General features: G+C 42.4%; 1 protein-coding gene across 2 annotated transcripts in view; it reads right to left on the minus strand.

Moving 5' to 3' along the window:
• The window catches only part of COP1 (COP1 E3 ubiquitin ligase), a 124,804-nt gene that overhangs the window by 25,208 nt on the left and 79,365 nt on the right, over positions 1 to 20,231 (minus strand). For both annotated transcript variants that reach the window (XM_083867433.1, XM_083867432.1), the window contains exons 16-18: positions 11,540 to 11,657; positions 7,590 to 7,714; positions 6,350 to 6,510 (exon numbers count right to left, since the gene is read on the minus strand). In XM_083867433.1, the coding sequence (XP_083723559.1) occupies positions 6,350 to 6,510; positions 7,590 to 7,714; positions 11,540 to 11,657 (404 nt within the window). The remainder of the gene's footprint in view (positions 1 to 6,349; positions 6,511 to 7,589; positions 7,715 to 11,539; positions 11,658 to 20,231) is intronic.

The following is a 20,231-nucleotide window of genomic DNA, read 5'->3' on the forward strand; positions in this document are numbered from 1 at the left end:
CTCCATCCACCCCTGTCACTGCTCCACTGTGGCAGTGGTGCAGTCATGTCCTCACTGGGAGAAAGCTCAGGAAATATCCAGCAACCAGGGAGAAGACAGTGAGGAAAGAATATTTACCGATATTCCTCTTCTACAGAACACTCAAAATTAAACACTTCCTCATGAAGCTGGTCATTTGCATAATCACATTATCAAGATGGTCTTTCACATGGATTGGAGTGTCAACAGGCTGAGATGTCAATATAATGCACAAACTGCTAATAACAGAACATGATTTTTCCTCCCCTCCCACTAATTTCTCCACACTTGGACTCCAAGGTTTTTGACAAGGAATAAAATATTGTGAGTCACCTGAGTATTTTTTAATTAATTCTCCTTAGCCACAGAAAAAATAGAGCCCAAAACAGAGTATTTGAAGAGATATGGATATAAAGGATATGAGCATATTCAGTGCAAAGGATCACACATACCTTGTGACATCTTTTCTCTGCAAGTAGAAATTATTCTGCATAAGAAAATTGTTTTTAAGCAGCACATAAACCAATATATACAATGTGTGCTGGTACACATAACTAATATGTTAAAATCTGGGGGGGGGGGGGAATCAAGCATGCATGACTCATCTTCTGATGTTCTGAGTTCCATTTGTTTTTAAAGAAAATTTTAGATTTTTTATTGACTAAGAGAACAGTAGACATGAAAAAGGTAGGATGGAAGAGATATCAAATACATTTACGACCTAAGGAAAGAGCAAAATAAAAGTCAAAGCAAACTCTGTGTTTAAAGCCTTGTCAATGGCCAGAGAGCAGAGGGCATGTCAAGAGGAGTGGGAAGCCATCAGACAGACAGCTGTGAGCCTTGCAGCATGCAGGCTATGGGGATTAGACAGCTTTCCAAGGAGGATGAGAGACCTTTGAAGATTTTCAGGTGGGGGAGAAAAAAAACAGTAGAATAAACCTGATCAAAGCCACATCTTGCTTTTTAAAGAAGCTGCTCCTTCTCAGCCTTCCATAAACTGCTGTGCATTTCAAGCACAAGAATGAAGATGAAGACAGCTGTGTTTGCAGCATGAAGCAGTGGTGAGGGACTGCACTGGAGGATAACCTGCAAGGACACAAGCTTGGGAGGTGCTGCACACAAATGCTACAGGCCAGTCCTGGTCTAGGAAAGAAAGGAGGAGTCAGAAAACAGTAGATGCCTTTCCAGAAAATATCACAGCTAGAGCTACTCATGCTGCGACCCGTGGCACAGCTGGCATTGGAGGCAGGCAAGGGACAGCTACAGTCTGATCACTCCAGGCAGGAACTTATCTCCTAAGCTTTTGGCTTCTACCTAGGGATTTCCTGACACCTGAACAGGTAAGTTGAGGATGCTGTGAAAATAAAACACTACTGAGTTGAAGCTGGAAGTCAAAATTCTTGCCAATTATGAGATTTTAAAATGTCAGCAGCAAAGGGAGACAATGAAGTATCAAGTGCTACTTGTTTTTCCCCCAAAATCCCACTAGAATTTATACTTCAAGCTACAAGAGGGATAGTTACAGCTGACACAAGTTACTTAAGAATGACACTGAATTAGCATTCGGTTACTTGGGAATGACAAAGGAGGTTTCATTTTTAATGTTCATAAGTCACCCAAATTAATTAGCGCTTTAAAGTGGCAATGAATCACTTCCTGAAATAATTTGTATTGGCTAAATTAATTCCTGTGAAGGGAGCCAATTTGCTGATTGTAAATTGTAAGAGCCCCTGACTAGCTCCTGTGTACACTGTGTACCATTTATAAGGCTACTGGGAAACAAAGGATGGCTACTTTTCATCAGTGAACAAGACTGCAGCTCTATTAAGTGACTAACTTACAGTGCTACAATTACAGGTTTCTATTTAAAGAACCCAAGACAGACATCATTAAGAAACAAAGCTGGATGTTCAGAAGAAAGGAAAAATCAACAGAAGAAAAGCTTGCTTTCTGAAAAGATGCACCAAAAACCTATTTGAAGGGAATATTTCATCCTCTTAGATTAACAAAGGGAAGTTCAGACATGCAGGGCTCATTATGAATACACTTCCATCACAGGGCAATGCCCAAAGCCAATCTGAAACCTGAAGTTCCAGAGCTGCCTTCTCTTACCCATGGTTAGATGACTGTTTCGAGATCCATAAATTTAAATTACTTTTGAGGAGTGATGAAATGAGACAACACAAACACAGATTTCTACTCAGGCAGAGGAGATGCTTTCCTACCACTGGCAGCCTTCCTCCCAGGAGACCTCTTGCATCCCTCCTGTACATCCCACCACCCACCCACTCTTTGGTCAAGACTGCAGCACTCTTCTAAATGGATTTCCCTTCTTTACTCCTCCAAAAGAAAAAACTGTACACAATGCTTTACCTAAGCTAATTTGCATGTCTTTCTCCTCTTCTTATCTGCATCTCCTCACTTGGTATCAAAGCCTCGACATTTCTGCTTGTGAAATCCTTCCCTGGTAACCTGCTTATCAGCAGTAATGAATACTTGTGCAAACAGGTACAAAATTAAATGGCTTCTTTACAGTGATTATGATAGATTGAGCCATGCTTAATCTACATAATCAAATTGCTTCTGTGTTCAGCGGTAATACCTTCTTGCTGTCCTGGGAGCAGGTTCAGCCTTGCTTTCTCTTTCAAAAGCTTCTTTCTGAGAAACACTAATCATGCCTGGGAAAAGGGCTACTTTAGGTGCAGTCATTTAACACAGCATGTCTGAGGCACATAAACTCTGCAAGAGGGCAGAGTAGGTCCTAACAACAAGTGTCCCCTTTAGGGAAGGAGAAGACATCCTGCAGGACACGTAAGGGAAAGCAAAGTACAAACCAATCTCCCTCAGCTATGATGATCCACATTCCCAGACAGAATTGCAGTGACCCTTCTAAGACAGATGACATCTCTATCCACTGAAATGCACTGAGCTACTACCACTACTATAATTTCCTTTCCCTATGTAAGAATATCCCTGTATTCAAGAGCATCCCTTGTTTACATGCTACCAAAATAGAGAACTGTTGTTTTCAATCTCAAGACCAGATTCTTGATTCAAATCAAGCTGGTCAAAATGGACAGCATGGGTGTTTTATAAAATCCTTGACTTGGGAAATTAAAGAATTTAGTCCAGGGAATGTTCTGAAAAGCATCTCCATGTTTAACTCATGTTTATCAAGTCACTTAGGCCAAAAGTACCCTGAAGCTTTCTCTTCTTTTAAGTATTGATAACTTTTAACGTAAAACAGAGAAGACAGAAGTGGTTTTCCCCACACAAACAAGAAGTAGGTGCTATTTAAAAAATATCCAACAGCTTATTTGCCTTTGTCCAAAACACTGCACTGCAAGAATCGGAGGTTTACTTCACAGTCAGCCTGCTGGGAGGTTTTTTGTTTGCCTGTTTTTTTCCACAGGGTCTAAGAGAATAAGTAGCCTACAAGCTAATGCTTATTTCTAAACACTTTTATAAATTGAAGAGTGAGTAAACTTGATGCAAAATGCAAATAAGCATTTGGGGAGAAGAATTTCTCCTCCTCATTATGGCTTTGATATAGGTAAAAAAGTAGGCGCTGCTGGATCTTTGAGCTGGAAAGGTGATTGCTCCAGAAAAAGGGTCTCTGCACCTTTGTAAGTAAAGAAAAAGCAATGCAGAAGGGAAAAAAACAAAAAGATGAGTTCTGGCAAGGGCCACTAGCACAGCTTGACTTAGGCTCAGGAAGAAGTAAATACATAAAAATAGATTTTAGAAAGAATCAATAACATTTACTTTGAAAGTTTTAGTTAAGTTTTAATTAGGATCTGAGATTTTGCACTTAAGTGCATGAAGTGAAGGAGTACATGTACTCATGCTTCCCAAGATAACAGACAGATCTGAAACTTACTCATCTCATCTCAAAAGGTTAATTAAAGAACAATCCTTGACAGCAACACTGTATGGAAATCGAGAGTCTGCTGCACTGGGGAGCCCTGGGGAAAGGCTGTGCTGGCATTTCCCACCCCTCAGGAACAGCCTGAAGATGCTGCCCAGTGACCACAGCATGGAGATGAGAAAGATGCTTTGAAGCAGCCCTGCAAGAAATGGAGAACAGTGTGCCCACAGCACCACAAAACTTGCTTACTGTGCTGCCTGTGGATGCGGGGCAGCTTTCCCAGCCTGTGCTGGCTCTGCAGGGCTGCTGGCCTGGAGCTGCTCCCACACACACAGTCCTGCAGCAGAGCAGGTGGGATCACAGCCAGTGGTGAGAGGTACGTGTGGTAATTCTTATAATTAGGAAACTAAGGCAGAGTGACTCAGCCAGGATCAAAATTGTAATTAAGTTGGAAATAGCCTGTGGGTTCCCCAAATCCTACAGATGCTGAGAGCACTTTGAGGCAAAGGCCTTCTCTGGTTCAGCCCAGCATTAGAAAAAAACATGTCAGCTTCTAGGGAAGCCTGTATATGCAAAGCTCATTTGAAAAAAAATCACGGCAAATTGAAGAAACATTATCAAAATGAAGAATAGGAGTTTCATCATTTGAGTAAGACTTCGTGGACATAACTGAACTTTGGCTGTGCAGTAATTTAATTTCCTAAGAACATGAGCAAAGTCTCAATTAGGTCAGAGAGGATTGCTGCACCAGTAGAAGAGAAGAGGAATGTGCAGCTGGATCACTGAAAAGATTTGGTGCAAGGAAACATTGAGGCCTCTTGGCAGAAGCAAGCAAGGCTGCTTGCTCAGTATGTACCACAGGCAGAGGCAGAAACCACCTGCAGGCAGCTTTTTGCTGCTCTCCTTAAAAGCTAGAGCCAGGTACTGGAGCTGCCACAAGAGAAACAGGCTCATTTAGAAGCAGCCCAGGGAAAAGCAGATGAATGCTAGAGGAAAAAAAAAGACCAGAACAGCAATGGGTTCTGAAGGCTGCTTAATGGAGTGAAGCCTGAACATTATTTGGTGCGATCTTGACAGGCCTGATTTAACTACTACATTTTTTGTATAGTATTTTTCATCCTGATTATGAAGAATTGCTCGACAGCCCTTGGTGGCTGCTTAGAAGTTTCTCGGCCACTTAAGAAGAGGGTCTATCAGAGCATATTTATCAGAGAAAAGACTCCTAAGGAGTGGACGGCAACAGACGTAACTTCAGGGGTGAGACATCTCTGTTATTGCCCATAGAAGAGACATCCAGAAGAGCAGTGGGCAAGACAATCCAAGGCAAGTGAAGCCAGCTCAAGGAAGGGCATTTCTGAAGACACAGGTTCCCACAGCATGTTTTTATCCAGCAGAAAGACAAATTACCAACCTTACAACAGCCACTGTTCACTCGAGACATGTATACCAAGCTCTCCTAAATCCCCAGCCAGAACAAAGCAGGTGATCCTACATCACTGACTCTCATGTCCCCTGTTCAAACCACAGCAGCCCACTTCCTACTTTTAAACACAAAGGGTAGTTCCAGACATGTGGGTTTATTTCGGTTTTGACTCAGAAGTGTCCATCTGAAGTGAGTTTATGTCAGTGACAACTGAATCGGGCTTGTTGGGGTGGTGTCTACACATGCAGAAAACAGACTGATAGACATTGTCTTTGTGAATATGACATCTCAGGACAGCAATTATGCAACATTTCACTTCATCTACTTGGAAGACTGCATTAAAGATCAACTCCTTTTTGCTCCCTCTCAACAGGCTCCTTCAAGTATCTGAACTGCAAACTTTGTGCATACAAGAGTTGCTTGCTCCATATTTTGAATGCAAGCTTTTCAAGAGCACCCTGAATTCAAAAGCAGCATTTTGTTCTCCAGAGCAACCCCATTCTGAAAGGCCACACTCAAAAAAGTTGCATCAGGTCTGCCTGCCACATTAGTACACATGCTAGGAATGTGATTTCAGTGCCACTGGAACAGCCACTGAAGTGACTGAAGCCTGCACTCACCTCCTTTTCACATCTATTCATCTAAACACAAAGGCTGTGCTCCAATGAGCAAACTCAGGCAGACACAGGAACATTGAGACAAGGCTTCACAACGAGTATCTGCAGTTGCTACTATTAAAGCAACAAAAATCCCACTAATGCACCCACAAAAACCATCAAGTGCCAGAAATACAATGCTTTTGGGATTTCAGATACCATGCAGAGGAATTCAAATATCCAAGTGAAAGAGTTAAGATCACAGCAGTCTCTTCTCCCCCAGCATTTCAGTTACCCTGTAAATCATCAGGTTTCTCACAATGACCTGCAAGTACCCCTAATTTTCCCTTGAACAGGAAAATACCAAGTGCAGTCAAACCCTCAGCAACGCTATTTTATGAGAAAGCGGGAGGCATTCCTTCTGCCTCCCAGCAGAAAGCTTACCCCATCTGGAAGTGCCCTCCAGCACACAGCGCTCACAAACTCGTTTGTGTCATCTTCTTTCCGGTCCTTGTCCAGGACACTTTTGACTGTATCAAACTTGAATGTCAGCAGTGTCTTTGAGAGGCCCTTATAGTATAAGTAAAGGGAATTATTTTCACTTCCTAGAAATAAAAAAAATATATACAAGATTAGTTCTGGTAAGAAAAACAGAAATAAGGGTTCTTAGCTCTTTCACTGCTTAAGACAAGCCCAGACATTTCCTTGTTGTTATCACTGTGATCATGGTGCTCTGGCAGCTCAAAGTGCTCCACAGCAAACCTCCATCACACTTAATAATAGGACATGGTTTTATTACAAGACAACTGCAGTGTGCAGCACACCTGAAAAATGTACAGGATTCCAAGAACCCTTCACAACTTCCTCAGGGCAAAGTATTTTGAGCAGAGCATCTGCACTACCACACGAATCGCAGCTACATCCAGCCTGCTCAGAGCCACAGCTCAAAGGCAGGTAGCACTATCAAAGTTTTGCCTGCCATAATCAAGTATGACAATTTGGTCTGTGGAGGCTTAAGCAAGAGAGACTAGACTGTACAGGCTTTATTTAGAAATCCATTCCAATTTCTGCCTTGCAAGCTGCACAGCAATCAGTGAACACACAAGCTAAGGTCCTCCCTTCAGTGCTGGCACAGCTGTCCTGCTCATCCCACAGCTATCAGCCTGTCACTGCCTTCCCAGCAAGAGCTGTGGATTTACAGAGCTTAGACAGTCTGTCTCAAGCAGTGAAAGGACAGAACAGCCAAAGGGGTAACAACTAGTGATTCAGTCTTCCAAGGAGCTGCTTGCAATAGTGGGCACTATTACCTCCCCAAGCAGAATGCCACACTAAGTGACAAGTACTGGATCCTCGTGTGGCCCAGGCTACTGGTGATGCACAAGGATGTGCCAGTTGTTAATCTTGAAAGACATAAATTATATCAACAGCAATGACATTAGGAGTTGATTTTGGTGACAGCAAGCCTGAATCATGATGCACAAACAACTCATCTGCAATGGAAGAAAACAATCTGAAGGACCCCCTTAGGTCAGGACTGCCAAGGGGAAGGAGTGTGGAAGTTTGGAAAAATTTTCACTTAAAAAGTCCATGCAGGTAAATAGCACAAGTGGTGGTGTGTTTTGCAACTGGTGATGGCCCAGCTGTGAGGAATCCTGCTGGCATGTCAGAGGGCTGCCCTACTCACCACAGGCAATGTAGTCTCCGTTGGACGCCAGCCCTACGAAGTTCTTCTCATTGATGTGACCCTTGAAGGAGCGCAAGCAGTGAGGCTTCCCCACGTTCCACAGCTTCAGCTGGCTGTCTGTTGACCTGAAAGCAATACTTAAATTTACCCTGCTGCCAGATGGCAGGAGCTCCTCCCTGGCACCCTGCTCCTCAGCACTCCAATGACAATGTAAATGTAGGAAGGCTCAGTGCACAACAGGAGATTTATCCCACTTTCAATCATATGCAGCTCAGCTTGAGCTCAGAAAGATATCACCTTACTTTAAAAGCCTGTCAAAACACATTACACGTTTGAATAAAAACTTCCCCCAAGTATTACTCTTCCTTTCTCCTATCAATTGCAGAGCCCTCCTCTGAACTCTATGGCCTTTGGGCTATCACTGCCTCCTCCAGATCCTCACAGATCCAAGACACAAAGTTATTTATATTTTAAACCTTTACAGCATGGATAAAATCTGTTCCCTTCTCTGTGCCAGCTGCAACTCTCATTCATGTCTTTCCAGGGTTTGGGTAGGAAGCAGTCTCCTCACTCCCCAGGTGCCCTGAAGCACATTCTCCTCCTCCTGCCCAATAACAAGCAGCAGCAAAAAAAAAAAAAACAAAACCTATGGGGGCTTAGAGTTGCTGTTAAAATTAAATCTGTTTTTCTCATGTGTAATCAAGACTGCACAGATACAGAACTCAAGCTTCTATATTACTATTCAAAATATACAAAACACGTTGGGATTAAATCACAATTGTTGTTTTCCATGGTTCTCTCAAATGCAAATATACCTGCCTTCAAAATGTTTTTTCTGTTTACTCTGAGAAAACATTTTGCCTTTGGGGTTACTAATCTCCAGTCTGGCAGACCTCAAACAGGAAGATCCCAATTTCTAGGAGATCTAGGATTAGTTTCTTCCCCAAAAGCTGAAGAGACAAGAACATAATCTCTCGCTTCACAGGCATTAATTCCTAGCAATCACAGCTTACATGGCTCTGGTATTCTGGTATTGACTGAAATACACAGTTTGGGGAACAAATGGTGATAAGGTGGAACTGAAGCCCCATGAAGCCATTTTAAAGAAAGGGATAGTGTTGTTCTGATCCCCAAATTTGAAAGGGATTGGGAGCAGGACCTGTCAGCCCCCTGGGTGGGAGGGAGGGGAAGCAGGTCATGCTCCCCCACACAGACCATTTCCCTAGAGAATTACAACAGGTCATGTCACCAACCTTGCTGCTCCTTGAATATTTTGAGCTGAAAGGAAAAAACTCAAATCACATAACATCCATCAAATATTACCAATATTTGTAATGACGTAAGACATCAGCCCTGCACCAGTGTCCCATTTACCTAAAAAATATAGCATAAAAGAGGAGAGATACACCTTGTGCTATCCTGCAAAAAAGCTTATCTCAGTCCTCAATGACAGCTGGAATGACAAAGGAGCGATAAGGGAGCTGCAGCAAGATTTGTTACTCAGTGTTATTAGTTAGCATGAGGTCAGATCAGAAAGAAGGTATGAATTTTATCTTTATTACTGTGACTTAAGCAGGAGTGCATTCCTAACCCCAGGTCAAGACAGGAGGCCCAAAATAAAGCATTCAGCTTCTCTGCCTGGTGCTTGTTCCACACCTGTCCCTGCCCTACAATGCTGCTCATTCTTCCTTCCCTTGTCCTTAGCCCCAGGAGAACAGCTCAGAGAAGGCAAAAAGGTGTATATTCCTCCTTTTTTTGGCCCACAAGTACAGGAAGATGTTTTCTGTGCTATTAGGACAGCTGTGTTTTTAAAATGCTGTTTTTAAAATCTTCAGAGTTGCCTGGAAACTAAACTTTTCTGCAGCCAGGAAAAAGCAGCAAAAGACTAATCCCTGATCTACAAGCTGTCAGATTCCTGTGACAGCTGCTGCTCTTAGCTTCCCATCAAGAAGACCTCAGATACATAGGCGCTTAACCTCTATATTTTACTGGCATACCTACTAGGTGTCCTCATTAAAATAAAAACACTTAAGTCTATTACTAATGGAAAGATTTTAGTGTTAATGAATTCCCATCAAGCTCTAGCCATGTTTACATTACTTAGGATAAGCATGCCATGAAAGAAGAAAGCTATCCACCCTTGAACTGCAAGGAGAGACAAAGGTCACTGATCCTGGTGGTATTACACTGCTCTTTTGGTTTCATATCTTCTCAAAAAAAACATCTTGGATGTGCTGCTCTGTTAAATCTGTCTCTCTGTAAATCAGCACTGTAATCAATGTGTTGTGCTAAATACCAGGCAGTTCTGAACACCCCTAAGGTCAAAACCTATCTCTGCAAGGCAAAGAAAATCAATGCAATCCATAAAACAGCTTTAGCTAGAAATCTAGAGAATCTGAATATACATATAATTTTTTCTTAAATCAGTGCTTGATTTTGGAGAATCACTACTGCTGTTGCCTCTACCCAGTTTGCAAAAGGAAAGGCAGGAGAAATAATCTGCTGTGACATTTCTCCCTGTTCACACACAAGGTGGACCCCTCAGTTAGTCCCCTCATGCTGCTGCTGCCTGTCCAAGTCTGACAGCTCTAACAGCTCTATCGATAACTCCTCCCAGAACTTGGGGAGATGCTTTCTCAGAATGCTGGCCCAAGCAGAATAGGGCCATTCTGTTCTAAAACATCCCATAAATGATGCTCCACTTGATTATGGCTGTAAAACACTCCCAGCCTCCTCCTGTTTCTATTAAACAAAGAAATTTGGTTCAAAGCATTAAATTTAATTTTCTCTGTGTTTCAGATATGAATTTGCAGCCTTATAGAGTTATAATGTTAATAGAAGTAAGAAGAGAGAAGCTGATTAAATATAAACAGTAGCAGAAGCCACCAGGGAATCCTCCATCATGCAGCTCAGCTCAGAGTAACTCCCCTGCAGCCTGAAAACACCTTAAAATGCTCTGTTTCACTGTGTAAAAACATGGGGCAGAACCAAGCTGGATAACCACTGGCTCAGCACAAGGCAACAGACATACTTCCTGGGACTAGATCTACCCCTGTGATCCACCCCTGCTGCCCTCAGGTGTCAGACATGAATGTGTTGAGACCAAAGATTCCCCTGCAGCCCCTCACTTTCCCCATTAGGCAAGAGGGGCTCAGCTCTGGTTTATCGAAGAGGCTTGTAGCCAGTCATTAGGAATTTCACTAGGTGACCTGACCCATTCATTTCCATGTGATTGAAAACCAATCTAGAAGAGAGGCAGTCACATCTGACCATGTAACTGAAGAGAAGCTGGAGAATATTGTTCCTCATGGCTTCCACAGCAGATCTTATGGTCTACCCTGGCTGAAAAGCTGCATGCTATTAGAGTCAGAAAACACAGGTTCTCTTTGTCCACTTTCTAACCCAAATATAAGCCTAAAAATGGCCTTCACAGAGCAGACAATAAATTACCAGAGAACAGATCAAACACACAGTCCTACTTGAGTTGCTTTCAGGCTGTGGCTGAACCTCCTCTTCAGACTATATACACAGCAGTACTAATTGATCACTTCTGTCACTCATCAATTGTGTTTTACTGCAGATTATTATCCCCAAGGCTCAGCCAGCAGCTTTCTCTATCACAGAGCTCTGGTCAGGAGCATCCTCAGTGCAAACAGTGAGAGGAAAGTCTACCTGAAGCTTCCTAAAGCCAGCACTTGGGCACAGGAGCCACTTCTAGTTGTCTTCACATTCCTCTTAAGCATTTTAGCTCCACAAGACAGAGCACAGCCAAGTGACATCAGGAATGAATTCCTATTTTCGACTTAAGAGAGAAGCAATGATCTGCTTCCCAAAAGCACAGCAGCCTGTGAGAGCAGCCACCCACACAGGTGAACTTGCTCAACAGCCCTGAAGAGCCCTGAGAAGCGAGGGCTACACAGTTTCTAGCCTATATAAAAGGCAACACTTACGCAGAGACGATTTCCTCCCCGCTGACGAATTTTGCATAGGAGACTGCCTTGCGGTGCCCCTTGAACACCATGATGGGCTGCTTAGTGTTGCGAAGGTCGTAGTAGTGAACACAGTGATCTGGAGACGAGGAAGAAAAGGGGCAAGAAATTTAATCACTTGGGAAGGATGCACAGGGCCTGTAATAATCGCAACAAAAATCCTGCCTGCAGCTTCCACCTCTCACTTCGAGCCCCATCCAGGATAAAAAGTCTGTACAACAGCAAAAGGGTGTTTAAGCAGGCTTCCTAAAACAGCCCCAAAATTCATTCTGCAAGGGTCCATGCTCCCTTTCAAAGGGTCAGGAAAAAGGGATTCATATTTGTGTGCCTGTACACGTGTCCCCTCCTGCAAACCTGTAAACCCCATGACCCTGTTCAAGGCAGCAGCTAAAAGGACTCTCACCTCTTCTGCCTGCCTTCTCAGCTCCCTGCCCAGACACTCCAATTGCCATTTCTAATTCTCAGCCTCCTTTTTTTTCCTTCCTCAAGCTGTCCCCTCTTGGAAAACTGTTGAAGAACTCAAGGGTAAAAACTCAGTCTGTTACTTAAACTGGAGTGTGGAAAAGCAGAATGAAATGTCATGCTTGTTTCTGGATGGATAAGCTTCCTACCTTTGTTTTTTGCTTCTTTCCTCTGACTTTATTACAAATCGAGAAAGAATTAGCATTTCTGCTAATGAAGGAAGAGACTAAATTCCAGTTCATTTTAAGATTTAATTCACAGATGTGCCCCAGTGCCACAACCATATAAAAGGGATCACAGCAGAATTAGCGATAAGTTTGCTTTTCTACACAACTAAATGTCAATTCCCAAGAAACCAGAAAAACAAGAAGAAAAGACCCCATGAGACCCAAACACCCTCCCAGCACTCTTTCCAGCTCAACAAGGTTAATAAGATTCTTCCTTCCCAACTTTCAGCCTTTAATGTTGAATTTAATTTCATTACCCCTTGCTATTCTGGAAGCACAGGGAGGGAAGGCCACACATACGGAAACCAAGCTGGATGTGTCTCTCACAAAGCAACTTGTGCAATCTGCTCTGACCCTATTCCCACTGAAATAGCGTCCCACTGGTGGAAGTTTATCACAAAGAATACACAGAAATTAATTCAAATGCCAATAGTACAGCTATTTTTGTATTTGCACAGCATTTCAAAGCTGGGTGTTGTCTTCTGTACAGCTGAGACACACACTGTCACAAAACCCGATGTGGCTTGGGAGATAACCAGGTTTACATCAATCAAGCTACTGCAACAACCATCAGATCATCAAGGGGAACTCCTCCTCATGACTAAGGAGCTAATTGGTGGTCATGGCAGGACGAGAAACACCTTCAATAAAACAAGGTGGGCAGGCAATAAAACAAGGTGAGAGCTTCCCCTCTCACTGCCTCCAGCCCTTTACTCCCTGCAGACGACCAGCTCAGAGGTCCCTCTGGGTAAGGATTTCTGGCTCTCTTCCTCCTCAAGGTGTAAAATCAGATGCTCCAAGAAGCAACACCAAGTTTTCTCCACCACTTACAATGCCAAATTACTCATGTTGAAACCCAGCAGCTATTGCACCCCTTACCATGAGCACTGAGGCTGCTGTGCCCTAAGCACTCTTTCGAACAGCTCCTGTGTCTTTCACCTCTAAAATATTAAACCTCCAAACAACCAAAATCCCAGTGTGCTACTTACCATGTGGGCATTTTAATTAGCTGTAGAGCAACATGATGTTGCAACAAGGTTATTGCAATGGGTTAATTTTCTAAGGGACTTTGAATTAAGCATTAACACTCTAACAAGATTTGGCCATCTTGGTCTCTTCTACTTCTCTGAAAACTGGAGCCAAAAAACTCCACAGTTTTTCATCTATCCAGCAGACCCGTGGGAGCTATGAAACAGTTAACTGGCAATTGTTATTTTAATGAGCAGAATTATTCTAGCACAGCTTTTTATTAGGTATCAGTCAGTGGATAAGCCTTTCAAGTCTATTTTTGCTTACAGTTTCAACACTTGACCCATCATTAGGGCACCTTTTTGAGCAGCAGATTTTATCCTTCAAGAAAGCGGCAGGGAAAGGGATACCTGCAGATGGCTGCATGTGAGCAGCTGGAGCAATGCAGGGAGGAGAGAGCCCTAGCAGGGCAGACAAGTCTATTTGCAGAGCAGAGGCACGAAGTTGCATTCACCTTTCAAATATCCCAGTAAACAGCTCCAAGGCTGGCAGCATCTGGCCCCAGCACGGCTGTGCCTCTCGGCATCGGCAGGGCAATCAATCACTGTCTGCTCTCATCACAACGGGGCTGAGGGAACCAGCAAGGCCACTGGCTTCTAAAATTAGCCACTTAATTACTAATTGATTATTTCAGCATACAAAGTATTGGTGCCCTACCGAGTTTTAGTTTTTGTTTGTTTTTTTTTTAATTCAATTGAAGCAGCTATTTTAAAGTAGATGTATGAAGACGAATGCTCACTGCACTCGTTAAAATCTGAACAGGTGGTCATGTTTTACAATTAAAGAGATACTCTCTCTTGTAGGCCATATGGACTTTGCAAAAAACATGATAAAAATGCCATCTGCTGAGGAAGTAGAGAGCCCCAAAGTGAAGCTAAATGAGAAAAATACAACTCCCTGGTACCCTGACAGAAGTCTTGCCTAGTGGACTTTGATGAGCTGAAATTGTCTGGGATGGGCAGCATCTCTGGCACACCAGTAGGTCTGAGGTGAGGTGGCAGGGTGCTCTGGGAGGCTCAGAAAATGACTTTTTCCCAAGAAGCAGCTGAAGGTGAGGGAAATGGAGTGGCCAATGAGGGGAACCAAACATTTCCTGAACTCCACAAGAACCTTTCAGCTCATCCAGCATCCCAGCACTGGCTCCTGCCCTTGGCATCCCTGGAAGACCATGGAGCTTCACTGCTAACCAGCAACACCAGGGGTATTTGCTTCTTGTTTGCTCCTCAAAATGAACATTAATATCACAATTCAGCTGGTTTCCACCCCAACTAGAAAACTCACTTTGAAGAAGTTCATCTTAGAATTCACATTTATAGAGTTGAAGCCTCCTGCCTGCCCAACCCTTGGGCAGCAACGGCTCCCTGCTTCACCTTTTCTTCTGCATTCAGGCTTAATTTAAATATTTATGAAATAATGGGAAAGAACATGTATATATTTCATAACAAATTAAACACTCCAGAACGATTCCCATCTAGTTCAATGTCACTGCAGAGCTGAGCACGACAGAAATCTGCTGCTACACCTCCTGAATTCAAATGTTGGCTGGCAAGTCATTTTATTTTTTATACATATATTTTTTGGTGATCTCAGAAGGCAAAAAGGGCAGCTAAGCTCTGCCACTGCTGCTAAGAGGTCTCTGATCAGAAGCCTGAGTTTTTAAATAGTGCTTTTCCATTAGGCTCAGCTTACTTCCCTTAAGATACTGCTGCTTTCACCTTTGAGCCATCTAGTGACAACTAATCAAGAATTCAGCCTTCTTCAAACTTCAGAGAGCTTGCCACCTCTTCAGTAAATACAACCCATGTCAGCAAAGGATGGCATCCCTCTCTGCTCAGCTGTTCATAAATTCAGCAGACTCCAGCTGGCAGGAAAAGGGCAAAAGAGAAGGATGGGTTTGTGCTGAACAAGGTGAAGGGATCAGCACCTCTGGAATCTCAATTCACAGATTCAGCTTGGTTGCAGGGGTGGAGATGCAGTAAATGAGCTGGTGATGTGGTTACACAGTCATAGAAAATTAGGGTTAAGAACTTCTAAAATAAGAGAACTGGGAATTGTTAATGGAGCCAGCAGCATCATAGGAATTCTTTGAGTTGTTTAGAAAAATGGAACTGATCTTGGATTTTTAGTTGTTTAAACAAAAGAAAAAAAAATAAAAAGGATAAAGTATGTTTTTGCCAGAAGTGATTTTCCTTACATTTAGATTTGTTAATAAAATTTACAAAACTGCTGTTACTGGCAGGGTTTAGGTTCAACACCACCTATTGTAAAGCTCTTACTGTGTACTGATGAGCAGCAGCTCCACAAAGAACAGCAAGGGTTATGACAGGGTGTCACATAGCAGCAATTTTATCTTTCACTGAGTACCAGCACACACAAGGCAGCCACACGCAAAAAACAGAGCAGAGCAATCTCACTCTTCAGGTAACATTCATCTTCTAGGTCATGTGTTTCACCCACCTTCAACATGAGCATTAATCAGCATCAACTAATTCACAAGACCCCCCAGGCTTTTTTCAACCAAGAACCACTTACTTGAAGGAGTATCAAGCCAAGGACAGCAAAACAAAAATTTACCTGCAATGCAACAGTTTTATATTCAAAGGATGTAACCACCAGAAAGCCCCAAGAGCTGCATACAAAGGCTCTGTGGCTCTCCTCTGGAAAACTAAATTGCTGGAGAATCAATGCCCATTTTTCTTATTTCAATCATTTAAAAATGCGCATTTCTCAACTGTTCAATATTTAGATTATTAATCCATTAAAAAAAGTCCTTTACATTACTTGGATTTCTCAGTGCTCACAGACTTGAAAACATAAGTGGTGTTCCTTGTTCCACAGCAGATGAGTATCAGACAAGAAGATGCCCATATTCAAATGCAAAGCTGTCAGGTAGGCAGCCAGATGTTAATTAAGTGGTCTGGCAGAAACATTCTTTGATCAAGGCACATTTTGGACTTTTTTTTTTTGCTATCTTCAATAGCAAACCTAAAGGTCAAAATAATTTCATACATTAATGCTCTGGCTACAGCCTGCAGTCCTGCACACCTTGTGCTACAGATCTTTTACTGAAGCTCAGGCTGGAGTGTAATCTTTAATGTGCTCTTGTGCTTCTCTGACCGTGATGGTCTGATCTGTTACATTCAGTAACTGATGTCCTCGGCTCATGATTGCCCCATCTTCATTTGTCTGTTTTCCTCCATATGAACTTCAAGCTTGGATCAAGGCTGGCTTGTTTTTGCCAGTGAAACTCTGTACATCAGCAGTAACAATAAGAGATGTTTATAGTCTGAGGGGGTGTATTTAAATGACTTGTTTAACAAGACAAACTGAGTCAGACCAAATCTGGTGTTAGAAACCTTTGCTCGCCATCAATTAGATTATCCTGGGAAAACCAAAAGAACAGCAAAATATGAACGGATATAAAACAAGCCCACAAAATGTTTTTCATCAGAATGAGGAGAGATGCGACTTTGTAACCTTTCATTTCAGTTTTATTTCCATTGGCTAAAAGAAAATTATTTCAGAGATCCCAGAGGGAGCCTCTGCCACTCAGACATTGAAGGGGTTAGCTGAAATCCAGTGATATATATTTAAAAATCTACCTACACAAATTGATCTTTCCTTTCACTCGTTTCTCCTCTGTATACCAAGTGTAAGCAAGATCACTCAGGGCTCTGAGAATTGTATCTAGGCAACTTGTTTAGCAGGAAAATATAACTGCATCCTTATGCCTTCAAGTGGCCAGAGTATAGTGGTTCAAATCAAAGCCTGCTTTGAGTGTCTCTAGGTCAAAAGGAAAGAGTACCTCCTGTTATTTTCCTACGTGGTATGTCATGAAAGAGGGAATAAGCCATCTTGATGAATATTTGCTGAACATAGGTAAACAAGAGGTAGAACAACAGAACTTGAGATGGGGTTATCCAAAAGTCTCTTTTTCGGCCAAGCTCAGTGTGATTTCTTGCTGTAAAAAAGGAAGCTTGCATCCACAAAGGTAAAGTCTTTGGCTGGACTAAAAATGGAAACAGGATCAGGAGACTCACATGAAACCTCAGTTTTCACCAAGAAAAACTTTTCTTCTGCTAGGGAGGAGAAAGAGGAAGGAGATAAAAAGGAAAAACATCCGGATTTAAAAATAAACTCAAATCACTGTACTTCCATACAGTGCACTGACGATGACATGGCACATCAGGGTACCTTGGTCCTTAGAGAAACCTGAACAAGGGCCAGATAAACAACCTTAGGAAAGGCAGAAAACTGCCATCAGAACCCAAACCTTGAAAATTAAATGCTGGAAAACACATTTCCTTAAATTCCAGAGGAAATCTACAAAAGCCATCTACCTAGCTCCAGAATTACTTACAGACTAACTGAAAAGCCATTAATAAAAAAAAGTGGAGCCTCTCCAGTGGATCTGCTACATACCTGTGCACCAGGAAATGGAGCCTCCCTGCCAAGGCAATGACATCAAAGGTTGGTTGAAAGACAACTTAGAATTTATTTATGAGGAAGCTCAATTGAAACTTAATCCTACATAGAATGCAGTATCTAGAAAATCCACTTTTGCTCAAAGGACCCTCTGAAAGTCATGAAATAGAGTGGGCTGGAAGGGACCTCTGAAATCCAGCCAGTCCAACTACCCAGCCAAGGATGGAAAGTTGGATTCAATTTCCAAGTTAAATAATTGTGTTCAAGAGTCCTACTCAGTCATGCTCCAAGCATTTCCAAAGACAATTCTATAAAAGCTCCCCTCAGCTGTCTTGAAAGTGCTCTCATGTCAAAAGATTAGGGAGAATTTTTTTTTAATACAAACTTGCTCACGCTATTTGCTATTGACATAAGAAAGGCAAGGCGTTAGCCCACCTCTCAGATACCAGCAATAACATTTAGGCTGTGTTTTGCTGCACAGGTTTCTGGCTTCTCAGATCTTTCAGGTTTTGTCTATCTACGCCCACACGATGGGGGTGGCATAAAGCACTGTCATACAACCTTAGCTCTCCTTTAATTCACTTTTTCTTCTTACTAGTGAAAAAAGAAAATGAACAGCTCAATTTTAACTGCTGCCAAGGCTGCAATACCAAGCAACAGTACTTGCAGATATTCCTGTGGCTGAGGTGGCTTTGTTCAGAAAGTTTAGGGTGGAGATTTAATCTTCCCTACAGCAGAAAGGCAGGCTGGAGTTTGAACATCCATATGCGGGTCTTGCCCTGGAGAGAAGACTGGGGACATAGGAGAGCTGAATATTCCATCTTTGCGAATAATTCAACTCAACAAGACAAGTGAAACTCCGTGGAATTACCCTCTCCCCCCCCAAAAAAAAAAATCTCTTCCAGGGCAGAAGAGACAGCAGGGAGGAAAAAAAGGGACCTTTATTTCAGTAACAGAAATGGGGGGTGGCATTTGGGCATTTGACAAAGAATGGTGAAGAAGCCCTCCAGCCAACAAAACACTATGAAGAGATTTATCTCACTTGAGAGAGTAATACTAGAATGGGATATGATCAGGGCAGGGTTTGGCCTATCACAAACCACTTCTGGGAGGGAAGACTGTGATAGCTTCCACTACATAAAAGAAATAGATGCTACAGGAAAAGAAAAAAAAATGACAATGCACTAGGGACAGGAAAAAGTGGATTTGAATCCACAGGAACAAAGCCCTGTACTAAAAATTAGCACAAGAATTTTTGAAGAAGGAATTGGATGGTATCAACAACAGTAAGTTGACATCAGTGCCCTTTGTACAAACCATTTCCCTTACTGTAAAGGGAAGAGATTAAAAATGGGTTTGATACAGCCTGAAGCAAAGAACCTTTTTAGACTAAACTGTCCAGAGCATCTTGCTGAAGAATGCAGTGTGCTGTTTCTCTCTTGCAGCATTAACAAATTACATGAGGAGCAGACAGCAGAAACCAACCCATGTCACTCCAACACCTCCCCACAGAACACTGCAGCACAGGTAAAGCTAACTGGGATTTTTGATTTTTCCTGTTTGTACCTTCCCTTCCAAAAAAGTCCCAATAAAGGAAGAAAAATGTATCCCAACAGCCATTATCACAGGCACATTAAAATGTTTGCTGGATATGGCTTTGTATTCACAATTTTTTTTTGCCAGCAGAAACTGCAAGCGCTTTGTTTCTATAACTAAGACAAAATTATTCATTTGACGCATTTGCTTTTTCCTCTTCTTTTTACCTGGAGTTTGTTTTTTTTGCAGTGAGGGAACAGTTTTTCTCTGAATAACCATTTTCTGCAGCCCTGGGGAAATCTCAGCAATCTCATCTAGAAGCAACGCTCTGGTCCACAGCAGCAAACTGTAACAATGCCCTTATTTTGTATTTCATGTGTGTGTCCGAGAGTATTTGGGATGCTGTACTTCACTTATATTTGCTCTGAGAGTTCTGTCTAGACAAGCGGTACCAGACTCCTGGGGAGGTCCTGCACACCCCATCTTCATAGGTGTCAAACATTCAATGGCCACCCAAAAAGGGACTGAAGTTGAGAAAACCATTCAATACATATTTTTCCCTGCAGGTGAAAACCTCCCCCGTGTGCTCTAAAGACTATATAAGATTAAGCACGGCCTGTATGATTCATTTTGCTGGTGGCAAAATCTTAAAAAAACCCCAAACAACTAAACCCTTTAAAGTGAAGAAGCCACAGAGCTTGTGATGTTAGTGAGGAGATGAAAGGAAGTTTCTAAAGCAGAGGAAGGCACACGGGTATTTGGAGATGACAACTTAATCTCATTTTCCTACACTGCAATACAGATGATGGGCAACAGCCTCCAAAAATTAGATTTAAAGAATCCAGTGGAAATCCACCCTCAGAAAAATCATATTTAGGGAATTCAACACAAATCCAGCCCAGGTTTTCATTTAAACAAACAAAGAACATTGCTTTGAAAAGAGGGAAAATGACCAACAGTGTTCTGTTTTGCAA

The sequence above is a fragment of the Zosterops lateralis genome (assembly GCF_965231275.1).
Source record: "Zosterops lateralis genome assembly, chromosome: 9".
Taxonomy (NCBI): domain Eukaryota; kingdom Metazoa; phylum Chordata; class Aves; order Passeriformes; family Zosteropidae; genus Zosterops; species Zosterops lateralis.